Source organism: Pelobates fuscus, chromosome 12, assembly GCF_036172605.1.
Source record: "Pelobates fuscus isolate aPelFus1 chromosome 12, aPelFus1.pri, whole genome shotgun sequence".
NCBI lineage: Eukaryota > Metazoa > Chordata > Amphibia > Anura > Pelobatidae > Pelobates > Pelobates fuscus.
In genome coordinates, this window is record NC_086328.1 from 70,657,352 (window position 1) to 70,681,313 (window position 23,962).

A 23,962-nucleotide genomic window follows, 5' to 3' on the forward strand; every position below is an offset into this window, starting at 1 on the left:
TGACTGCTAGGAGTGTAAGCCTATTCGTATGGTTCCTATTCAACGGTCTACAGCATTCCTATGCTTGAGAAGATTCATATGCTGCATCGGTTCAGTGATTGTGGTGTCTGCCAGAGTGCTTGGAGTCCTCAGGAAGCGCTAGGAGCATCCTTTAACGGAGGTACCCAGTCGGGGTGCCAGGCGATCCGTTACATAGTCCATATTGATACATTTTGGCGCAGCCTTGCATTACTGTTGTTGTTGTTTTCCATTCTTGCCATAGAGGGTTAGAGGGTTACCCTCTGCTAGGCCGCTGCCCATCCACCTTTGTATTATTAGCGCTAACCTCCTTTCTTGTTTTTACATGCATAGAGCACTATCTAATATAAAATTCATATAACCATTCATAGTGTCAGCTTGTGGATTATAACCTTTATGTGTTGATTTTATTCAATATTTTTTAAAGCAAAATACGAGTATATTAGTTTAGAATAGTCAAACATTTTTTCAAAAACCATTGCCACTTTGTTTCCTAAAATTGATAACTTGCAGTGCAATCCCACCATATATGCTTATGTGCGGCATTTCTATTCCCACATCTCCAGCAGGTATTTTGTGTATTAGGTTGGAATCTGTTTATCCTATCAGGTACCAAAAACCATCATTATATAATTGTTAAATATATGAATATTATGTATTTTTTTTTATCTTAAATACCTTGAGCTATTCTTCCTCTGGGAAGTCTATTTTAATTGCTTGTTCCCATTTAATGATAGTATTTATTCCCCTTAGGGTTAAAATCATATATTTTTTTATTTTATTTTTGATATGTCTATTTTTATCATCTAACTTGAATATAGCATCTAAGGTATTTATATTCATTGCTTTGTTACTTAATAGATTTATTATTTTTAAGTAGCTTAAAATATCTTTAAAATCTTTTAGAATACATATAGGAACTCGACCTCATTAAATATTAAATTTTAGGCATAATGTAATCTTTAATTACATTAGTTCTGCGATTCAAGAGATATACACCGATTTCTATTTCCTTAGAGTAATTTTTATTTCCTGAAGTAATTAAGTATAATTATGTGGAACTATGTTATCCCAAATAAAGCTCAGTCTTACTCCTGGATATAAGAAATCTTTAGTGGTCCAATTAAATCCCAATTTCTCTTCAAGCCTTTCCAATTGACTATCTTCGAAGTTAAGATGTATTATTTGTGATTTATTAAAATATATTTATAGTTTGATAAATTACTAAATTATTTTATACAGCTTAACATGGCAGGTATTGATTTTTCAGGATCAGAAAAGATAATAATAATATATAATAACGCATATAGTGGTATCTTTTATTGTTGTTTAGCTATTTGTGCACAGAAAATGTCTTTTGATTGTCTAATATATACTGCGAGAGGTTCAATTGAGAGAACGTAGAGAAGGGGAGCCAAAGGAAGGCCTCTGACAGATATCGCCAACTAACCTTGTCAAAGTCCTTCTCCACATCTAGAGCCACAAAAACTGTTGGATTAGTGCTATACCTAGCTTCCTGTACCAGATTTAGAATTTCACACATTATCAACCCCAGATCTATTGATCACACAACCTGTTTGGTCTGGGTGGATCAAACTAGATATTACTTTCTTTAACCTTTAGGCTATTATCTTCGAAAATACGTTTCTGTCTGTCTTAAATGTCTGTATTCAATAGAGAAATAGGGCGGTAATTGGTAACAAAATTACTGTCTTTCTCTACCTTCAAAATGTCATTAAACAGTCTTTGAAGTATAGGGGCAATAATCGACTCTAGTTTCAAGTTTTTTAATATTCATTGAGAACTCTTTCACTGTTATGGGGGCATTGAAACTTAAGAGTCTCCTGACTCGGCTCTGGGAGTTTAAGCTTTTTTAGGAATTCCCTCATAGCTTCAGGGGACGGATCTACTTTTTGAAAATTATAAAGTGATTTGTCATATTCTCCGAAGGCTTTACTTATATCGACAGGAGATAAATGGACCCTATTACCCTGAATTATTTTCTAATTGGTATCAATGTGTGTTCATTTAAAAAAGAATTCCCACTCTATTATCTTCATAGTACCATTATTGGTTCAAATTCATTATTGCACCAGTGGTCTTAAATTCCAATATTTTTTATAATTTCCAGTTGAACCTCCCGTATTTGTTCCATCCTTGCATCTGCGATATTATGTTTATTCTCTTTTTCTAGTACTGCCAAGGATATATAAAGATCTTTAAGGGATTCCCCATAGTTTTCATAATATGATACCCCATCTTTATCAGTACACCTCTTGTATAACTTTTAAAAGTACACCATAAGAAATCGGTAGGGACTTCTCCGTTGTCTTCAGAACATAGGACATGTTCATTGTGTCTACAGGGTAACCCTTAATTTCCAAATAAATTGGTACGTGATCCAACCAAGAGACATTGTTAATCATTGCTTTATCAAAATAGCTTAAATTTGTAATAAAAAAAAAACCTTGAGTAAGTTTTAGGAGGTTTTGAGAAGAAGGAAATGATTTAGATTTTGGATGGTGGACCCTTCAAATATCAAAAAGATATAAGATGTCCTGAAAAGATTTACTTTTCTTTAACTCCCTTTGTATAGATTCTCTAATATTCTTAGAACTTATTTTATCATTTTTCACAGCAGGCACAACATTTATATCCCCTGCTATTAGAAGATTACCTTTTTGAAATGTAGGTATTTTAGAAAAAAAATAAATTGAAAAGTCTATGTGAGTAAATATTAGAGGCGTAAATGTTTATGTAGAATCAAGTAAAGTCCTTCTGTGTCCTTTTGTTCCATGATTAACTCAAATTGTAAACTATTTGAGAAAATAATCGCTACTCTCTTTTTCTTATTTTGAAAATTTGAAATATATACCAATGGATACCTATGAAACCTCCATTGGTGAATATCATTACCTTTCTAGTGTGACTTCTGGTCAAAAAACACATCTCTATTACTTTTTAATAATGTATCATATAGAAAACAGCTTTTCTGAGGTGAGTTTAACGCCTGGGCATTTATCAAGAGTAGTTTAATAGTCGCTGATCAATCTTTGGGTTCAAAGTGATATTCTCTCCGATGGTCGAGACTCTGCCTCCCTTCCCACATGGATGGCAACGATCCCAGAATGACACATACATACAAATCCCATTCATCCCAACTTTGAGCATCTCTACGATGAGAGGTGTTCTATAATCTATTCCCTGGCATAAAAGAACAAAAAAGAAAAAAGAACAAGGGTACAGTTTCTGGCCTAGGCAGGGTGAATCTATAATTAATAATATGTTTTTGAAAAGCGGCAAGCTTTTAACATTACTTAAGTAGAGGGGAGAAATGGTAAATAATTTGTCTAATATCTGCTTCAAATATTTGTGTAATATTTAGTCAAAATCATTATAAAAGTATGTTCTCAAAGTGTCATTTGAGTATGTTGACTTTGTACTTAATATATGCTTATTGATATTCAAATGAAATTAAGTTATCTTTTAATCTCTTAAATAGTGCTAGGTAAAATAAAGTGAAATAATTTATCATTCTAACATTGTATATGTCTTAAAGTGTAGTTTTTAGTTTTTTTTAATTCTTTATTTTTCTTGTGCATAGTTTGACATCAAGCGTGCAGAGCCACAACAGCATCTACAAGCATTTCCATGACATTTCAAGGTTTGACAGTTTATACGGCACATTTTTTTTTTTTTTTTTAAATTCTTTATTTTATTTGTGCTTGAAATGACAATAGACGTGCAAGGCCACAACAGCCGTCGCAAGCTTAACAGTAGTAATACAATTTGTGGCAGAGTAGACAGCACAATTTTATATGTATAATGTGAGACTATTAAACTTTATGACATCTATAATGAGTGATAAAATGCTGGAACATAAGGTTAACAAATCATGGATTTTTAGTAACTTGTTAGTAATATTACAAGAGCCAATATATGTAGTGAATGAGTCATGATACCTTAGTAGGCTATCGTTAGAGATGGTTAAGCCAGACTAGTTATGTATACACTCTAATATATTTGGAAATGGGGTACACGTGAGAAGAAGGATTAAGCATTTAGCTAGAGTGTACTCCTATGGGTTTCATATTGTAAAACTTAACATTAGAAATGCCAGTGAGAGGATAAACTATTGAAAGACAATACAAGATAGCCTTGTGTGTCAGTTGAGCAATAAGTGGGCTCAGAGTCTATGGGCAAGACATCAGCCGATTCCACAGTCCTGGCTCAGTGCGTCTCCGGCACCGCTGTCAGGCAAAGGGGTTATACGGCACATTTTTTATATTACATGAAGACATCAGACTATTAGACATCATATTTGTGGTATTACATGCTAGGCTAGACATGCATAGAACAGAACTAGTTGTGCTTAAGGCTATAGGTGTGTAGCTTGGGTGTAGTGTGACATATAGGGATTAAGAGCCCAGTGATTCAATTAACTAGATGTGAAGCTAGCAGAGGTAACAGTGTATTATGTGAAGCAGGCTAGTTGTTTAAATGTATGCCTATATTGCGCATCATTAAAAATAATAATAAAAGAAAATGAATTGTTTTATAGACATAAATAAAACCTATGTGGGAATAGACCAACCCTGTTATCGCTGGTTGTAAAACAAGCTTAATTTGCCACTTTAGATAGGACTAGCTAGTAAAATATTATGGTTTAGGTAAACACATGTAAGCAACAACGTTAAAAACTCTGCAAGGGGTGAAATGGTGGCAATTCAAAGATTGGTACATTACGTTTAGCAAGTATGCAGGCATCAGTTCTTGTGTAAAGAGGCATGGTGGGGAAGTCCAGCTGTAACAAGGTGTGCCTGATAGACCCTGATCCACTGCCTGTGCTCATCCGATCCCTTCTGGGTGCCAAGCTCTTGGCGCCTGGGGTGTCAGAAGCTTGTGCCAGGCATCCGGCATGTGGCAGTGTTTCCCGCGTTTGTGCAGGTCAGTGAGGTATTTCAGGCCTCTGGGCTCCGGACTTGGCATGTGGGGCCGGTCAGACCTGCGGGTAGTGGTTGGTGAGAGTACCGGAGGTCTGCGGCGATGTGCATAAGTAGATCTCATGTGTTTGAGGCTTTGCTTCTGCTTTAGCTTGTGCTGGGGTGATGCGTGAGGCCTGATCCGCCTTCTCCATGTGAGCCTCTTCCCTGCAGCTTTAACCAGAATGCTGCAAGGATAGCCTCCAGCTTGGTCTGTAGTGTGGACTCAGTGCTGAGATCTTGGTTGCGAGGGAGGCACGAGGTGTCCGCCATTACGATTGAGTCGGCAGTTGTGTTAGTCGCTTGTCTGCTGGCCCTCATTCATCCCTCTCTCCTGTGGAGTGTAGCTCTCCTGGGTTGGACCGTGATCACCCCCGACGGTCCCGGGGGGGGGGGGGGAAACGGGGTGCCTGCCCCACCAGAGCAGTCGCTGGGTGGCCCCAGAGCGGGGGAGCGGCCGCCGCTCCCGCCTGGTGCACACAAGGCCGCATGTGGTCACACGTGTGGCTGCTCGGCTTTCACTGGGTCACCGACCCCTAAAACTGGGCCCAGCTTTGTCAGGCGTCGGAGTGGGCTCCAGGTGGTCCCAAAATCAGGCTTAATGGGGCTGTGAATCTCTTTTGCTGCGAGGCTGGTGGAGGAGCTCCTGTGAAACACGTCTGTCCTCCATGACAGTTAGGCCCTGCCCCCTTAAAGTGTAGTTTTTAATTTTATATTCGTATTTACTAATACAGAGTCTTTTATATTCCCCTTTCTTTTATTTTCCTTCTTCAGTTCCCGTTCTACAACTTACTGGAAAAGTAATCTATCATATCTTGTTATTCGATATATTTATGTCTATCTCCAGGTTTTAAGTACAAAAAGAAAGTCAATTGGGTAGAAAAAAGTTTAAATTGATATCTATTTGTAGCGGACCCTAGGTAACCCGTCTGGTTACCTCCACTATTAATGAATAAAGAGACCCATTTCCCCCCCAGTAACTGGATGACACACAGTTCCAGGGATACAACAACAACTTTATTGGCCACACTCGGGTTTATACTTTCCCCATGCAAGGGGTGGATCACACATGAAGACAATGTCCCCTGCCAGGTTACTCCCCCTCCCAGGGGTCGTGTAATGGAAGCGGAACCCCAGTCCCTTTGTCCCCTGTTCCCGCCACTCAGTGTCCCCTCCCAGGGCCCTTCCACTCCCAGGGGTCCACTGACGGAAACAGAACTCAAGTCCCTTTTTCCCCTGTTCCCGCCACTTAGTGTCCCCTCCCAGGGCTCTCCCATGGGTCTTCTTTTCCAAAAGTCTCTGTAGCTGGGGGGTTGTAGCGCGGGAAACTTCCTTCCTCTTTACCGTCCAGTGACAGAGAGCCCGCCAACCTCCACCATTGTCCCCAAAGGATGTCTCCACCAATCTCAGGGACCCACAGAACGATAACCGTCATGAAAAGCCACCATTCACGGGGTAACTGTGTGAAACCCAGCAAGGAAAGTGTCTCTTTCGGGATTTGAATGCTCCCCCTGGCCGGCGTTGGTCTTGAGGTTTCACACTATGTTGCGACTTGCCAACGTTCTAATTGATTGGTGTGAACATTCCAAGGGGTGCAAGGTTGTCCCTTCCTGTTCTCCAGCTCCCTCCCCGTGCTCCCTAACTAGGTCTAGGGGTCCTCTAACTCGCCGGCTGAACACCAGTTTAAACGGGGAGAAGCCTGTAGATTCCTGGGCACCTCCCGATATGCGAACAGGAGATGTGGCAGGAATCTCTCCCAATCCTTATGCTTCGCTGCAAAGTTCTGGAGCATCTGCTTCAACGTAACGTTGAAGCATTCACATAAGCCATTAGTTTAGGGGTGATAGGCTCTGGATGGATTTAATGCCACAGAACCTCCACAGCTGGTTGGTTATCTCGTCTGTGAATTGTGTGCCCTGATCCGAGAGGATCTCCTGGGGAAAACCCATCCAGGAGAGCACTCGCATCAGGGCTTCTGCCACAATTTCAGACTGAATGTTGCTCAGGGCGACTGCCTCAGGGTAACGAGTCGCATAGTCCACAACGGTCAGAATGCACTTCTTCCCGGTGGGGCTAGGCTTGGCTAGGGGACCTATAATATCAACAGCTACTCTGCCAAATGGATCTTCAATGACCGGTAGGGGCTGGAGCTTGGCCTTGTGCCAGTCGCCCCTCTTCCCTACCCTCTGGCAGACATCACAGGTCTGGCATTACTACCTCAGATCCTTGTAGATTCCTGCCAGAAAAAGCTTTGAGTGAGCCGGTTCTTCGTATGGCTCATTCCCAAATGCCATGCCAGGGTAATATCATGGGCTATCTTTATTAGCTCATGTCGATATTTCGGGAGCCACCAACTGCTTGGTGGTAGTAGGACCTGTCCCTGGCTTTCTTATCTCTATGTGATACAGTAGCCTCTGATCCCAGGTGAACCGTTCCCCGTTCTTTCCCACCCGACCAGAGGCGGAAGATTCCCGCCTCTTTACCGCCCAGCGACAGAGAGCCCACCAACCTCCGCCATTGTCCACAAAGGATGTCCCACCAATCTAAGGGACCCACAGAACGGTAGCCGTCACGAACAGCCACTGTTCGTGGGGTCCCTGTGTGAAACCCGACAAGGGAAGTGTCTCCTTTTGGGACGCGATTGCGGCCACCCAGCGATGCACTTACTTCCCTTGTGGTTTCACTCTATGTTGCGAGTTGCCAACGTTCTAATTGATTGGTGTGAACATTCCATGGGGTGCCAGGGAGGTCCACCATTTCACCCCTTGCAGAGTTTTTAACGTTGTTGCCTACATGTGTTTACCTAAACCGTAATATTTTACTAGCTAGTCTTATCTAGAGTGGCAAATTAAGCTTGTTTTACAACCAGCGATAACAGGGTTGGTCTCGTCCATTCAAACATCCCCCAAGCTGAAGCTAAACAAATTCTCTAAAATAATAATTTTAATGTGCTTTAAAGTGAAAGTGCTTTCAAGATACTCATAAGTGCATAACGTGTATTTAGGATCTGGTTATAGTCAGGTATCTTTATATTTTATTTTTATAGTGCTGTGATTAACATTCAGTTAATTCACATTTTTACCCATTGCATCTCTACTTTGAATAAATCTTTTTCAAGGTCATAAATTAAATTAGATTATGATCAGGCATCAGGACTTCATACGGGATACCTAATCTAGCTAGATGATCTGCTATGATAGTTTTATCTCCATAGAAATCAGGAGTTTAGTAGGAAACCACCATTTTGTACAGAACCTGCCTTTAAAGTCATATTTCTGTATCTTTTACGACTATTCCTTGTGGTAATGGTAGATCTGGAAAAATAGAAATATTGTTAAAATTAACATTCTTTGGCTTATTGAATCTCACTTTCCTAAGGAGAAAGTGAGATAAACAGCTCCATTTAGAAATTGAACAATTACCTCTCTTGGTTTCGTTGTCTTTATATTGGCTGTATTTTGTGGTATCTTTCAAAAGGAGTTAAACCAATCTCTTGTTTATCGAGAAATTGTAGCCGATATTCTTTTAAGAACTCGTGTAGTTTTTTGCTGCATTAATATCCTCTCGGATGCCCCTGAACCTCAGGTTATTCCTCTGGGATCTATCTTCAATTGCTAATGTTTTAAGCTCAAGTTGTTTTCTTGACTTTTTAAATAAAATTTTAAGCTTGCAGGGGCTTTAATTCTTCACGGATGTCTTGAATATTTGCATCCTGAAACATTATTTTCTGATTTAATTCAACCACTTCAGATTTTAGTTCTGAGATGTATTTTCATATAGGTCGTCAAGAGCTGCAATTAGACTTTCTTGAAAGACACTTTTAATTTTAGTAATATTGCTTTTTTACATTTGAAGATATTTCCAGTTGGGAGGATACATTAGATGTTTCAGGTTGGACTGTGGAGAGTGATTCTTCTGTGCTCTTTGAGAGAGTTGTATCTACTTTTGGAGAAAAGAAGGTGCTCAATTTAGGCTTTTTGGAATGTTCAAGTGTGTCTTCCTCATATGTTTTAACTTTCTTAGACCCCATATTGGTTAAATAGGACGTTTCTTTTTCTGCTTCCTTTTTTCTTTTCCTCCTCACCTAGTCTCTGTGTCAGAGAAATCTTTTATTTCCTTATCTTTTCCTTCTTTGTTGTTCCTTTCTCATCTATCTTCTTGTTTATTTCCTTTTCTTTATTTTATTTCCACCCTCCCCTCCTCTTCCTCCTACTTTCTTTCACTCCTTATACTGATGTTCCTTTTCTTCTATCTCTATTTCCTATAAAATTCTGGGACTACCTTTTATATGTAAGTTTTTTGTAACAGTATTATATACACGGTGCTATAGTAGAACATCCATCAACTACTATTCAGTTTATGAGCACCACTATTTACATTAAGACAGATATTAAAATTATTAGATCAATAAAGAAAAAAATATTAACTACTTATCTTGTGTAATATTTTGCCCTAAGATGTCTTCCCCTAAGCTTTGGGTGTTCTGTGTGGACTGGGGAGTCTCCAATGCTCTGCAGAATACTGGCATCTGTCCGCTTGCAGCTGTGCCGCAGCGTGATGCCACAAATACTCCGTTGGCCACTCTCCCTCCCAGTCGCAAACCGCAATCGGGAAGTCCACATCTCACACTACGCAGTACGTCTTTGGGCCACACACCAAGCTGCCAATTATGTGATGTTGTAGCGTCTCCCAGTATTCACCTGCCCAGGTCGACATTCTACGTCATTGTGTGAGGATCTATATTTTCGCATAGAGCACTGTTTCAGTGCTCTCTGCAGGATCCTAGTGCCCTGATGGCAGCAAAAGCATTTCTATTAATGCGCTTGGCTTAAACCTTTTCGGAACAGTTCTGTATTGCTCTGCTTTTGGAACAAACTCAGGACCACAGGACATGACCTGAAAATCAGGATGGTTGGGAGGCATATTATAATTATACTACAAAAGAATTATGATCTTTCTATAATGAGAAACATATCGCTGTTATTACTACTAACACTGACGTTAATAGGTTAATATTTAATCACTACCTGCTCAGTTTGTAGACAAGATTTTGCAAAAGACAAAAACAATAAAAGCAGGCTTGTTACATAGTTACATAGCTGAAAAGAGACTTGCGGCCTTCAAGTTCAGCCTTCCTCACATATGTTTTTGCTGTTGATCCATAGGCGTGCGCAGCCTATTGCATTAGGGTGTGCACCCTAAAGCACAAACACACGGCGCATGTGTATATATGTAATATATATTTATATATATATATATATATATATATATACATACATACATACACACATATACACACACACACATACACTGCTGTGTATGTGTGTGCTGCTCGTGTGCTGTGTGAGGGTGGTTTGAGGGTGCTGGTAGTGTGCTATGTGGGTGAGGGTGTTTGTGTGTGTGTTTGTTAGTGTCCTGTTACTGTGCTGTGTGAGGGTGCTGTGTGTGTGAGGGTGCTGTTTGTGTGATGTGTGCGTGTGATGGTGCCGTTTGTGTGATGTGTGTGGGTGTCGTGTATTTGTGAGGGTGCTGTTTGTGTGTGTTTGTGAGGGTGCTGTTAGTGTGCTGTGTGTGAGGGTGTTGTGTGTTTGTGAGGGTGCGGTTAGTGTACTGTGTGTGTGAGCGTGCAGGCTGTATGTTTGGAGGGATTGTGGAGGTGGGGGCAGATTAGTAAATATCCCCCCTCCCTACCTTATATAGGGAGGGGGGATCCTTGCTGCCATGTGCCATCCCTGGTGGTCCAGTGGAGAGTGAACTCTAGCCTGCGGGGCTAGAGTTAACTCTCACGAGATCTGAGTGTTGCCGTGGCAATGCTCAGATCTCGTGAGAGGAACCTGGCGGAGCTGCTGTCTAGAGCTCCCCGGGTCCTCTACTGCCTCCCTCCATGTTGCTGTGGGCTGGTGAGGTAGATCTTTGATCTCCCCGCCAGCCTATGGAGGCTTAGAGCAGAGCCGGCACTCAGATAGCGCCGACTCTGCGTGAGCCGACAGGGGAGATCCGGAGATCTCCGGTGAAGTCCTGGGGAATAAAGTGTGGGAACTCTTTTCCCACCTCCCCAAAAAAATAATATACACGTGTGTGTGTGTGTGTGTGTGTGTATATATATATATATATATATATATATGCGTGCACACACAGACTGACACATACACAGACACACATATATACGCGTGCACACACACACATTCACAGACACACACACACCCATACACACACACACTCACAGACACACACACACATTCAGACACACACACACCTACATTCACAGACACACTTACAGACACACATACATACATTCACAGACACACTCACTCACAGACACACAGACACATACCCACATTCACTCACAGACACATACACACAGACACACACACATTCACAGACACACTCACTCACAGACATATACACACAGACACACACACACACATACATACATTCACAGACACAATCACTCACAGAAACATACACACAGACACACACACACATACATACATTCACAGACACAATCACTCACAGACACATACACACAGACACACACACACACACACATACATACATTCACAGACACAATCACTCACAGAAACATACACACAGACACACACACATACATACATTCACAGACACAATCACTCACAGACACATACACACAGACACACACACACACATACATACATTCACAGACACAATCACTCACAGACACAGACACACATATACATTCACAGACACACTCACTCACAGACACATACATACAAATTATTATTTTTTAATTAAAAAAGTCCACCCAGCCTCCCTACCTGGAGTGCTGGTGGACTTGTCCCTGGGGTCCAGTGGGTCGGTCAGGCGCCGGTCTCCACTCAGCCGCGGCGAGGGAGCTGTGAGCTCTCTGCTTCCTCTCGCCGCGCGGGCTGTCTGCTGTAGCTGGGAGCCGGAATATGACGTCATATTCCGGCTCCCAGCATCAGCAAACAGCGAGCGGCGAGAGGAAGCAGAGAGCACACAGCTCCCTCGCCGCGGCTGAGTGGAGACCGGCGCCTGACCGACCCCAATGACAGGGGGAACATAGGGTGAGGATGGGGGAGCTGAGTGCCTGCAGGAACAGCGTTCCTGCTCAAATAAAAGTGCAGGAACGCTGTTCCTGCAGGACTCAATACATAGGCGTGCCACGGGGATTAGGGTGTGCCCAGGCACACCCGGCACACCCCGTGCGCACGCCTATGTGTTGATCCAAAAGAAGGCAAAACACCCAGTCTGAAGCGCTTCCAATTTTTGCAACAAACTAGGAAAAAATAGCTTTTTGACCCCAAAATAGCAGTCAGATATCTCCTTGGATCAAGCAGCGATTACCCCACTAATTACAAATTATATCCCTGTATGTTATGTTTTTGCAAGTATTTATTCAGTTGCAAGTATTTATTCAACATCTGTATGGACTCTAATAAAACCACCAGGCAGAGAATTCTATATCCTTATTGCTCTTTCTGTAAAAAAAAACTTTTCTTTGCCTTAGATGAAATCTTTCTTCCAGCCTGACCTCGTGTCCTATGTATAGCCCTGTTTATGAATAGATTTCCAGATAATGGCTTGTACTGGCCCCGATTATATTTGTATAATGTTATCATATCCCCTCTGAGGCGCCGTTTTTCCAAACTAAAGAAATGTAAATTCTTTAACCTTTCTTCGTAACGAAAATGCTCCATTCCTTTTATCAATTTTGTAGCTTGTCTCTGCACTTCTTCTAGTGCCATGATATCCTTCTTTAAAACAGGTGCCTAAAATTGCATAGCATATTCATGGTGTGGTCTTACCAGCGATTTATAAAGAGGCAAAATTATATTTACATCCCGAGAATTTATGCTCCTATTAACAAAACCTTACTAGTCTTGGCAACTGCAGATTGACATTGCATATTGCTGCCTAATTTGTTGTCTAATTATTATTATCTAATTATTATCTAATTTGTTGTCTCATTATTATTATCTAATTATTATTCCCAAATCCTTCTCATGTGTGGTTATCCCTAATTAACTACCATTTAGGGTGTAAGTTGCTTGTGCATTCTTTTTTTTTTTGTCGTACAGGTTTGTACATAGCAGGTTAAAACGCCACAACAACGTACACGTTATTTACATGGCAAACAGTGGCATGAGTAGAAGCACGGTTTATATTATAATGCATATACAAGTGTAGTAATGTTTACATATGTGAGGTTAAGTGTTAGTTGGGTACAAATATCTAGTACGGTGTGTCAAGTTGGGGTTTACAAGCTTTCCGACAGTACTCAAAGGTTTCTGCTCAGATGAGTAGGTGTGTGCTTGTGAAGGTTTTAACCCCTTAAGGACCAAACTTCTGGAATAAAAGGGAATCATGACATGTCACACATGTCATGTGTCCTTAAGGGGTTAAAGTCACGGCTGGGTCACTGTGGTGCTACCGTGCTATCTGAGCGTTGATCCGGCGTTAAATTATATGCGTGGTTAAACTTAACGAGTACAAACTATAACATGTAAAAACAATGCCAACAATGTCATGATAAGACTGGGCTGCCTTTTTATCTAACTGCATATAAGGATTGTGTGGGCTACGAGGCTATTACTTGCACTCAATGGTAAATGTGTGTGGGCTGTTGGAAATTATGCCTTTTGCACATGCTAGCTGTGAGTGGGTCATCTGACTAATTAAGAGCATCCAGGTGAGCACGTATATACTTTCATGGTAATTCAATTTCTGTTGGTTAAGCTTTAAAAATTACAAAAATTTAAAAACTTAAAAAAATAAAACGAAACATATATATCAAAAGTAAAGATAATGTCACCACGTTTGGGCTGTAGTCCGAAGGGTATTGGTTTATGCATGGGAAAAAACATCCCTGTATAAATGTGGTAGATGAGAGTCCCGGTTTAAAGTGTGTTTGACTGAAGTGGGCTTCGTATGTTGGGGGTAACGTCCCAGTGGTTTAGATGAAAGACCTGGCAGTTCATTCAGGTGTCGGCTGCATCCATGGGTGCTTCGGTCAGTCGTCTGGGAATAAATTCCGCTGCATTGGCTGTGCCTTAATTCAGTGGGTTCTTGGGTCGTCCTGTTGGCCCTTGTAGTGATAATGAGTCCGTGGGGAGATCCAGCTGTCCCAGTATTGCTGGTGCTTCTTGCATGTGTCGCGCTGGGAGTGTGGTGTTGCCCTTGGTAATCAGCAAGGTGTGGGCAGGGCCCCAGCGGTATTGTATGTGGTGAGCTCGCAGGAGGGATGTTAGCTGTTGCAGGGTCCTTCTCCATGCCAGCGTTGCCCCTGAAAGATCTGCATAGAAGGAGAGAGTCATCTCTTCGAAGAGGTAGGTGGGATGGTTTCTAGCGGCCACCAGGACTGTGGATCTGTCCTTTAAGGTCTGGAATTGCAGAACTACATCTCTTGTGGCTGCGGTTGGGGCTTTGGTGGGCTTAGGGATACGGAATATGCCGTCGAGTACTACCGCCTTGGCTATCTTAGGAGTTAGTAGGGCCGTGAGGAGCCGCCGAGTGACATGTGGTAGCTCAGCATCAGGTATATTTTCATTGATGCCCCAAACCTTGAGGTGTTTTAGGCGGTGTTTGTCTTCGAGCTCGGCAAATTTTAGGTCGTTTTGAATAGATTGCTGTTTCAGCTCCTGTAGCTTTTGGATTTGGCTGGTGGGGGTGCTTGAGGTGTCTTCTACGGCTCCTAGTCACCCAGTTAGGCCCCGCAGTGTGTCCCTAATCGACGCAACAACATCATTGTTATGGTGTTCCGCCATAAGTTCTCTGATGGCCTCCATGCTCACTGGCGTGGAGGCCGCGGCTGGAGGCGCGTGTTGTGATCGGGCTGGTGGTGAGTTATGCCTTGCCAGGGTGAGTTCCCCTCCGTCTTCATCCGACGTCTCGGCATAGAAATCAGAGCATCCGCCGTGCAAGGACGCCATATTTGAGCTCAAAGGTGCTTCGGGCCTGTTGCCACATCTCGTCAATGTTCATGCCCATCGTGGGCTTTTCAGGCTTGAGTTTTTTATTTTTTCTTCCCATTGGGCTTGTGTTAGTGTTGTGGTCACCCTGGGGTGATATCGACCCTTAGAAGGGGGTTGATTATGGGTTTTTCCCGTTTGGCAGCTCGGAGCCCAGCCGGCATGCGACCGTTCTCCTCAGTAGCTAGGCGCCACCCCTTTGCTGCTTGTGCATTCTTGACCCCGAAGTGCATAACTTTGCATTTCTCTACATTAAATTTCATCTGCCATTTTAGTGCCCAGTCCCCAATTCTATCTAAATCCCTCTGCAGCAAAGCAATATCCTGCACACATTATATCACATTACAAAGTTTTGTGTAATCTGCAAACATTTAAACATGACTTTTAATGCCTATTTCAAGATCATTTATAAATATGTTAAATAGAAGCAGTCCCAAAATAGAACCCTGAGGGACACCACTTACCACTTTTGTCCAGCCTGAAAATTTACCATTAATGACAACTCGTTGTATATTCATCTAGACCGCTTTCTTTTAGTTTGAAGACTAACCTAGTGTGAGGAACCGTATCAAATGCCTTGGCAAAATCCAAGTAGATCACATCGACTGCAACACCCTGATCTATACTTCTACTTGCTTCTTTGTAGGATGCAATTAGGTTAGTTTGACATGACCTATGTTTCATAAAACCATGCTGATTTTTGCTAATAACACAGTTCTTCCCAATGAATTCCTGAATATTATTCCTTAATAGCCCTTCAAATATTTTCCACCTGGATCCACTCGTTAATTGTTTTGAGGAACTTAATTTTTTTTTTAAGGAATTCTAAACAGAACGTGTCCCAAAATGTACCTACTGCTTCTTATGGAACTTTACAAAAAAAAAAAAAAAAATGGATTAATACACATACGGAATTAGTCTGATATGACCGTTACATTTAATTTTACAGTACACCGCTCATACATCCAAAATGATGTAGTGGATAACACAACATTGTAATCAATCCAGCAATCCATAATACAACATACTCAGATAATGCCCCAATCACTTTAAAGTTGTAAGAGTCCTTTTGCTCAGGCATTAAAGTTTAGTGGGTAATGGGAGTATCTTCAGTTCAGGATCTAGCAATTAGGAAGAAGGCAGAACAATTCTACCTTTTTATAGGGCAAGATGGTCACTACACACCTAGAGATCAGCTACTGTGAGATGGCTTTCCAATTCAAAAATGCTTATTTGATGGATGAATCAAATGCGATTGTCAATCCCTCAGAGATTAGTGCCACTTTTGCTAAAACTTAAAGAGACATACAAAATGGGCAGGTCCACCTGGAAGGGAGTGCAAAACCACTCAAAAAAGGTGCTGTCTGAAGGACTGAAAGAGACATGTCTCATTTCTGGCACCTACAACCTACAGGGTCCGAGCGCTAGTGTCAGCGCTAGTCAAATGATGTGCTTGCATTTTGCTGTCCCAGACTTCTGATGTATTTCTGAACAGGCAGTGGATTCAACAGCAAACTTGAAATTCGACAACATTTTATAAATAATATCTGCCAGGCAAGCAAATCATTTATATGCCATGTTAGACAATGTTAAAAGCACAAATTATTATGTTGCTAAAACCAAATAAAGCTCTCACCCACTTCCGACGTAACCACCTTAGCAAATAGCCTGTGATCAATTATTTGTAATATTCTACATAGCGATTGGGTAGGTTTTGTTTCGACTAAGATGACTATTACACTTGACTTGAAGAGAGCTGTTATATAGGCTTCCTTGCCATCTGACCCTTGAAGTGAGAATTCACTGTGAATTTAAACTTCAAGACCAAAGTACCTGGAAGCATAGCTTAGTTAGAGATTCTTTTCCAGTTCAGCTAGTTTGACCTTAAAGTTTAAATTCACCTTGAATTGACTGTGAATTCACTGTAAGTCTTCATTTTGTATCTGTAGAAAGGTAATTAGTCTCATGGAATTAGCTTCAGGTGCAGCAGACACATGGTTCTTCTGCAGCTATGATCTAAATGGACATTTGCATTTTTCTAAATATTTTCTAAAGGTGCAGTTTGTTCAGCAGTTTATCTTCACAAAGACACATCTAACTTACCAATGGTAATTACATTAATCTATTTCAAATACTTTAGGTAAGTCTGTTAGCACTACATATTATCATATGTGTTATGGCACTTGGCACTATTTTGTGATGAGACCTTGGTTTTCAGGTGAAGATGTGAAGTTATTATGGGTGTTTACCCAACACAGTAACACAGAAGAAGCTACTGTGATTTGTTTTGGTAACCCTATCCTCCATTTATTCTGAGCTCTGCCTGACAATGATATAGGTGAGCCTAAGTGAATGATCTCTTCAAGCATAGCTTATGGAGTTTGAAGAGACGTTTATTTCTGTTATCTGGAGGCATTACCTGATCTATGGTCCTTTAATATTGTTTCATGTTTTGTAAATGTAATTTTAATTTTACTTAATGTTGCTGTATTAAATCCAGGATTTTTTTAAATGATTGTATACTGATGGTGATATTTAACACCAAAAGTTTAGAAATACACGTTTGTGTTCCTGACCCTATAGTGTTCGTTTAACCTTACCTGCTTGCTGCTGCAGTTTCACACAGAGCAATCACGACAGCAGGAAAGTCAGGTCAGGTAACAGTGCAGTCTGATCCAACATGGCTGCTCAGCCAGATTAAAAAAGGGTTCTCTTCTATTTAATCTGTTAATTAATTATCTAAAAAAAAGAAACAGTTTATCGGATACTAGTGTAGAAGAAACCTTAACACACAAAGTGCAAGTGAGGTGAGGTATTTTAGTTGCTCTCTTAATAGGTGCGACTTCCCCAGTGTTTAAAAACCACTTAAAAAACACAAGATTAAAATATAAAACAAAAACAGATAGGGGGCGCTCCAAAATAGTAAATCAAGGCAAAGAATACTTATACAGACTGGTTCTTCAGTTCATATGTACACCACCTAAATATCAAAGATAATAGCACATAGCATAATACTGTATGGTGGAAAACTGATTAAAACAGTGTATCAATTGCCAACTCACAATCTGCAGAGCCACGTATAGTAGGCTCTGACTATAATCGCATGCTCTGTTATCTCAGGAAATACACCTCCGCTCTCAATGCCCAGAACTCGACTGATCCCAGGAGTCAGCAAAGAAAAATAGTCGGTAGGTCCAGAGTATTCAAAATGCTAAAAATAGCTATTTAATCAAAAGTATTTTAAAATAAACAATAAAAGATATATTGTATACAGCATACATTTTGCTGTATACAATATATCTTTTATTGTTTATTTTAAAATACTTTTGATTAAATAGCTATTTTTAGCATTTTGAATACTCTGGACCTACCGACTATTTTTCTTTGCTGACTCCTGGGATCAGTCGAGTTCTGGGCATTGAGAGCGGAGGTGTATTTCCTGAGATAACAGAGCATGCGATTATAGTCAGAGCCTACTATACGTGGCTCTGCAGATTGTGAGTTGGCAATTGATACACTGTTTTAATCAGTTTTCCACCATACAGTATTATGCTATGTGCTATTATCTTTGATATTTAGGTGGTGTACATATGAACTGAAGAACCAGTCTGTATAAGTATTCTTTGCCTTGATTTACTATTTTGGAGCGCCCCCTATCTGTTTTTGTTTTATAGTTTATCGGATACTGCTTTACTGCAGAAGGATATGGATTAATTAGCAGACTGGGCAGCCAATGACAGAGATTATATAATTTAGATATGTGTAAAATTGCACATTTTAAGATGAGGATCACACAAGCAACTTGTACCCTAAATGTGACTTTGGAAAAGTAACTTTTCACATTGTGGTCTTTGGCAAACAAAATTGTAATTTTACTTTGTAACTAACTTTGTAGCTCAAAGTGGCTATTAACTGTATATAAAAATTGCAGCAGTTCTAAAATAGCACCCAGATCTGTCAATCAGGAACCCTGAATTCCTGTTGCCAAGGTGTCTGTGTCAATTTTGTCTATGCTGTGTGAACAAAGTGTATAAATTATATATAAAATGCCAATAATTCTATGATACATATGTACTTTAAAAATCTTATTAATTCTAGCTTCCCTGAATCATGGCTTAAACATGAAACAAATATATAGCAAAACTAATGAGTGTTTTTGTTTCAATCTTTTTTTTTCCTTTTTAAAGTTTGATGCAGAGTTCAGACGCTTTGCCATATCCAGATCCTGTGTTGGAGACTTCCAAGAATTTTACCAGTTGATTCAGACTGTGCACAAGATCCGTAGTTTTGACATTCTTTTGGGTTACACTGACATCCATGGTGACTTACTACCCATCAACAATGATGACAATTACCAGAAGGCACTGAGCTCAGCAAATCCATTACTTAGAATTATAATTCAGCGGAGAGGTAAGTTAAGTTCATTGAATATTTTCCTTAAAATAATACATGTAAAAGAACATTGATTTAGATAATGTAATATGCTCCTCTGTTGAATTAAACATGCAATTTGATAATTCTTTACTGTCACTCTATAATGATGAGGAGATTCTGAGATAGATGAATCCATAAACAATATAGTAACAAAAATAACCAGCATTTCAAATATGTCAAAAGCCATGCTTTCATCGTTTCTCCAAAAAGCAAGCTACATTTTCATCCTGTAAGACCAAACCATAGTTGCTTGCTTGACTTTCTTGTAGTGATGGATAATTTGATTAGGATTTGAATTATTATTATTTTATTTTTTTTTCTGTGGTATCTTTAGCAACCTTTACAATATTAATGTAATTATTTTCAGTAACTGTATTAAAGAAAAAAAAAGTTAAGAGCAAATTATAATCATTTGGGAGCTTGTAGATCAATCTTTGGCAAGCTGCACTGCAGTTTTAAAAGGAGCATTCAAAGCACCATAACCACTACAGACAACTGTAGTGCTTATGGTGCCAGGAGTGCCATGGTGTTCTACTAGAGTAAGTAGTCAAAGCATATGCAAATGGTTTGACATTTACCTGAAGTCCATCGGGCGCCAGTTGCCTTCACTTCTGCTGCAAGGAGCTCTCTGCATTAAGCTAAGCTCAGCTGGTGCTGAAGTAAATACCACCATAGCTGTCTTTTATTATCCAGTTTCTAATAATATTTGTTCTGACTACTCTAAATAATCTTATTTTATTACAGGAAACCTGTATGGTGTACAACTAGATAACATTCACTGCTATTATTTATACATGCCATATTAGTTATTTTGTCTTACCGACAAAGCTCTCAATGTCTCTGCTCCCCATTACATTTCTTCTCTAATTTATAGGTACGTCCCTTCTCAGTCACTCAGCTAATAGGACTTCTCTTGGGCATCTTCATTACTGTGGATTTGTCTACCTTTTCCCCTAGTCTACAAACGTTTAAGAAATCCCTTAGTACCAACCAAATGTCCCTCAATAACTCTCCTTTAATAGTTCTGCATTTTGGCCTCTCTTCTAGAAAGAAACAGTGTTGTTTAAACCAATGATTAAAGGACCACTATAGGCACCCAGAACACTTCAGCTCAATGAAGTGTTCTGGGTGCCAGGTACCCCTAGTTTTAACCCTGCAGCTGTAAACATAGCAGTTTCAGAGAAACTGCTATGTTTACATTGAGGGTTAATCCAGCCTCTAGTGGCTGTCTCCCTGACAGCCACTAGAGGCCGCTTCCTCGATTCTCAGTGTGAAAATCACACAGAGATCACGGTGGACATCTATAGGAAAGCATTGAGTAATGCTTTCTTATGGGCGGTTTGAATGTGCTTAGCTCTTGCCGCGCATGCGCATTCAGAGCTAACATCGGCAGGGGGATTAGAGGTCACCAGCGCCGAGGGAGCCAGGTGCTGGGTTAGGGTAAGTGGCTGAAGCGTTTTTTGACCCCTTCAGCCCAGCTGGAGGGGGGCCCTGAGGGAGGGGGGGGCCTAATAACCCCATAGTGCCAGGAAAACAAGTTTTTTTTCCTGGCACTATAGTGCTCCTTTAAGTAGTATGTGATGCCTATTTTGATATTCTTATTTAAAAATACAATCACAGAAAGGAAAACCATGCTCTGTGTTAATATCAGCTAAAATGTGTTAGAATGTTCTTTTGACAGATTTTTTTTTTTGCACCTTCAATTTCAGAGGTTCCCAGATTGACCAGATCATTGCATATGAAAGAAAAGCTCAGTTCTGCTACGCGACAGTTATCTTTGGAACGTAAGTGACCTTAATATTTTACAGAAGTTGAAAGTGCAGGAAACTTACCTGAATCATAAGACTAGAGATTGCTAATATCAGGACTCTCAGCTGGGATAAATGATCTCCAAGGACAGATTTACATGTCAGGTTACTGTTCTCTAAAAATTAGCTGAACAGTTATTGTTAAGATAAATGTCCCATGATCCTCGCAAGCACAAATCTGGATCATGTGAATTAAAGATATCAATATCTGGGGATAAATACCTAGAGATCAATAGCTGGAGAGTTACTTCTACATTGCACACGGTAAATATATAGCACACGGTAAAACATATTCTTTCAATATTATGTGGATTGTCTGCAATGTACAAATATGACATTTTTTAACCTAATTTACACATTAAGGGGACCCTGAACTGCCTAAATAGAAAATAAATTACAATCATTGTTTTGCAGATATTCCCCAAATTAAATCATGCATGCATTTAATTATGCACTGGGGGTGTATTTAAAACAACTTGCAAAAGTTACAGTACTGAGCTTTCAGGTGGAAATAGTGGAAGTAGGAAGCAGCACCTAGTGGCCTCCAGGTAAGAAGTCAAACTGTTCTCAAACGGTTTGACTACTTATAATGGGGGTACTTCAGTGCACCCCTGGCACAATAATTACTGCAGTGTGCCATAGTATCCTTTTGATGTGTTATCAAATATTTTTTTAGTTCATTTTACAGTAATTGGGGGGGTGGAAAAGAAACTTTAAGCCTATAGTAAACCTGTATAGGAATGTTTTCTGAAATGTTTGCCTTCCATTTTTTTTAACTGTTTTTTTTTTTCATCTTACAATTAGGTGCATAAGAAGTTTTAAATCTACACTCAAAGCACCATAACCCCTGTAGTGCGAGGACCGCCCTAGCCTCGTGCCCTGAGGAGGCCACTGGGCATTGCTCCCTGCTTCCAATGCTTAATACTTAGAACTGGAAGCTCCAAAGCCAGAGCTTCCATTAGCTATCACGAGCTAAGCAACGCAATTCCGACTTGCTCATTGGCTAAGAGCCAATGCACCTTTTTTATATTATGTCACGTATATTTGTGTACATTAAACAATGTTTTACATAAAAGGAATCCAAGCTGCATTTTATACACAGTTTTCCCTTTATTTGTATGTAAGTAATCGAGCAATTAGAAAAACTGTTATAGTAACAATGTTGTTCTTTATCTACAGCAGAGTCAGAAAATTCTATCTTTACATCTAATTCACTGCAAAGGAAAAAAAAAGGTCTCCTACGTCCCGCTCAGCATCGTACTCGGCCACCGCTTCTTATTGGGATGCCCCAGGACTTTCGACAGATATCATCCATCATTGATGTTGATATACTCCCTGAGACACATCGGCGGGTTCGTCTACACAAGCATGGTTCCGATAAGCCTTTGGGTTTTTACATACGTGATGGCATTAGTATCAGAGTCTCTCCTCAAGGAGTGGAAAAAGTTCCAGGAGTCTTTATTTCTCGACTTGTTAAAGGTGGCTTAGCAGAGAGTACTGGGTTACTGGCTGTTAGTGATGAAATCTTGGAAGTCAATGGAATTGACATAGCTGGAAAATCATTAGATCAAGTCACTGATATGATGGTTGCAAATAGTCACAATTTAATAGTAACAGTAAAGCCAGCCAACCAAAGAAACAATGTCATCCGAACAAGCAAAGCATCTGGAAGTTCTAGGGAGAGTACTGCAAGCCCAGTGTCACATTATACAAGCAATTATAGCACAGCTGAGGGTGACAGTGATGAAGATGGAGATGTTGTCATTGAGAGCGACTATTCACCTGTGGTCATTCACACACAAAACCAACTTGTCAATGGAGAACTGCAAAGGAGCCTTCAGCAGAGCCTATCACTACATGGACCCCAGAACCCATTACATTCTGCACATAATCGTAGCAGAAGCCCTAGACTGACTATAAAAGGACAAGAGAATGGAATGAGGGAAGATGGTACCATTATAACACTATAGTGATCACTAACTGAACAAAACTATATCCACTTGTCACTCATAGTGTTTGGAAGGTCTGTGTCTGTTTTATACATGTAGCCCATATTGGATGCCCTAGATATTATCTTATTCAAGACCTCCTATTGAAGTGCATTTAATCACTAATTGTATATATCAAGGCCAAGCTGCAATAGGTGTAACCTATGTAAATGACCTGAAATAAAATGCAAAACATCACCATGGCCTAAATGGTTGATTATTTTGTAGTGTAAGAATACAAAGAAAAAAACAAAAAACTAATATCTAACTAAAGACTAATAAGATTACCAGGAGCTAATATTTAGATAGTAAAATTGCTAATAAAATGTCAAATAGAATTGTAAAATATATAGCAACAAATGTGGTACAAACATATAGCAATATAATAAGTACAAAATATACAAAATTGTAGTGTGGTAAAACCAGTAGTTAAAGCAAAGGTAAAAATGTTTGACAGTGAATGGCTTAAAAAGCTATAAAACATTGGAAATCAGTATGAAAAGTAGTAATATCTAGAAAATGACCATATCGCACAATTGTAACTGGATTCCACTTGTTAAGCCAGGAGTCCCATGAATTAAATATGAATGATCCATGGTGCTCACTGTAATATAAAATAATCGTATCTCATAATAAACTTGTTATATGACAGTGAGCACCATTGATCATTTGTTTTGATTTCAGGGGACTCCTGGCTTAACAAGTGGAATCCAGTTACAATTCTGTGATATGGTAGTTTTCTACATATTACCATTTTTCAGGAT

The 23,962-nt window shown here is 40.1% G+C and overlaps 1 protein-coding gene across 1 annotated transcript in view; it reads left to right on the plus strand.

Moving 5' to 3' along the window:
* The window catches only part of PARD6A (par-6 family cell polarity regulator alpha), a 55,752-nt gene extending 32,356 nt beyond the window's left edge, over window positions 1–23,396 (plus strand). The window contains exons 2-4 of the mRNA XM_063437244.1: window positions 19,156–19,378; window positions 21,112–21,186; window positions 22,390–23,396. Coding sequence (XP_063293314.1) covers window positions 19,156–19,378; window positions 21,112–21,186; window positions 22,390–23,180 — 1,089 coding nt within the window. The 3' untranslated portion in view covers window positions 23,181–23,396. The remainder of the gene's footprint in view (window positions 1–19,155; window positions 19,379–21,111; window positions 21,187–22,389) is intronic.
* Window positions 23,397–23,962: the final 566 nt, after the last annotated feature.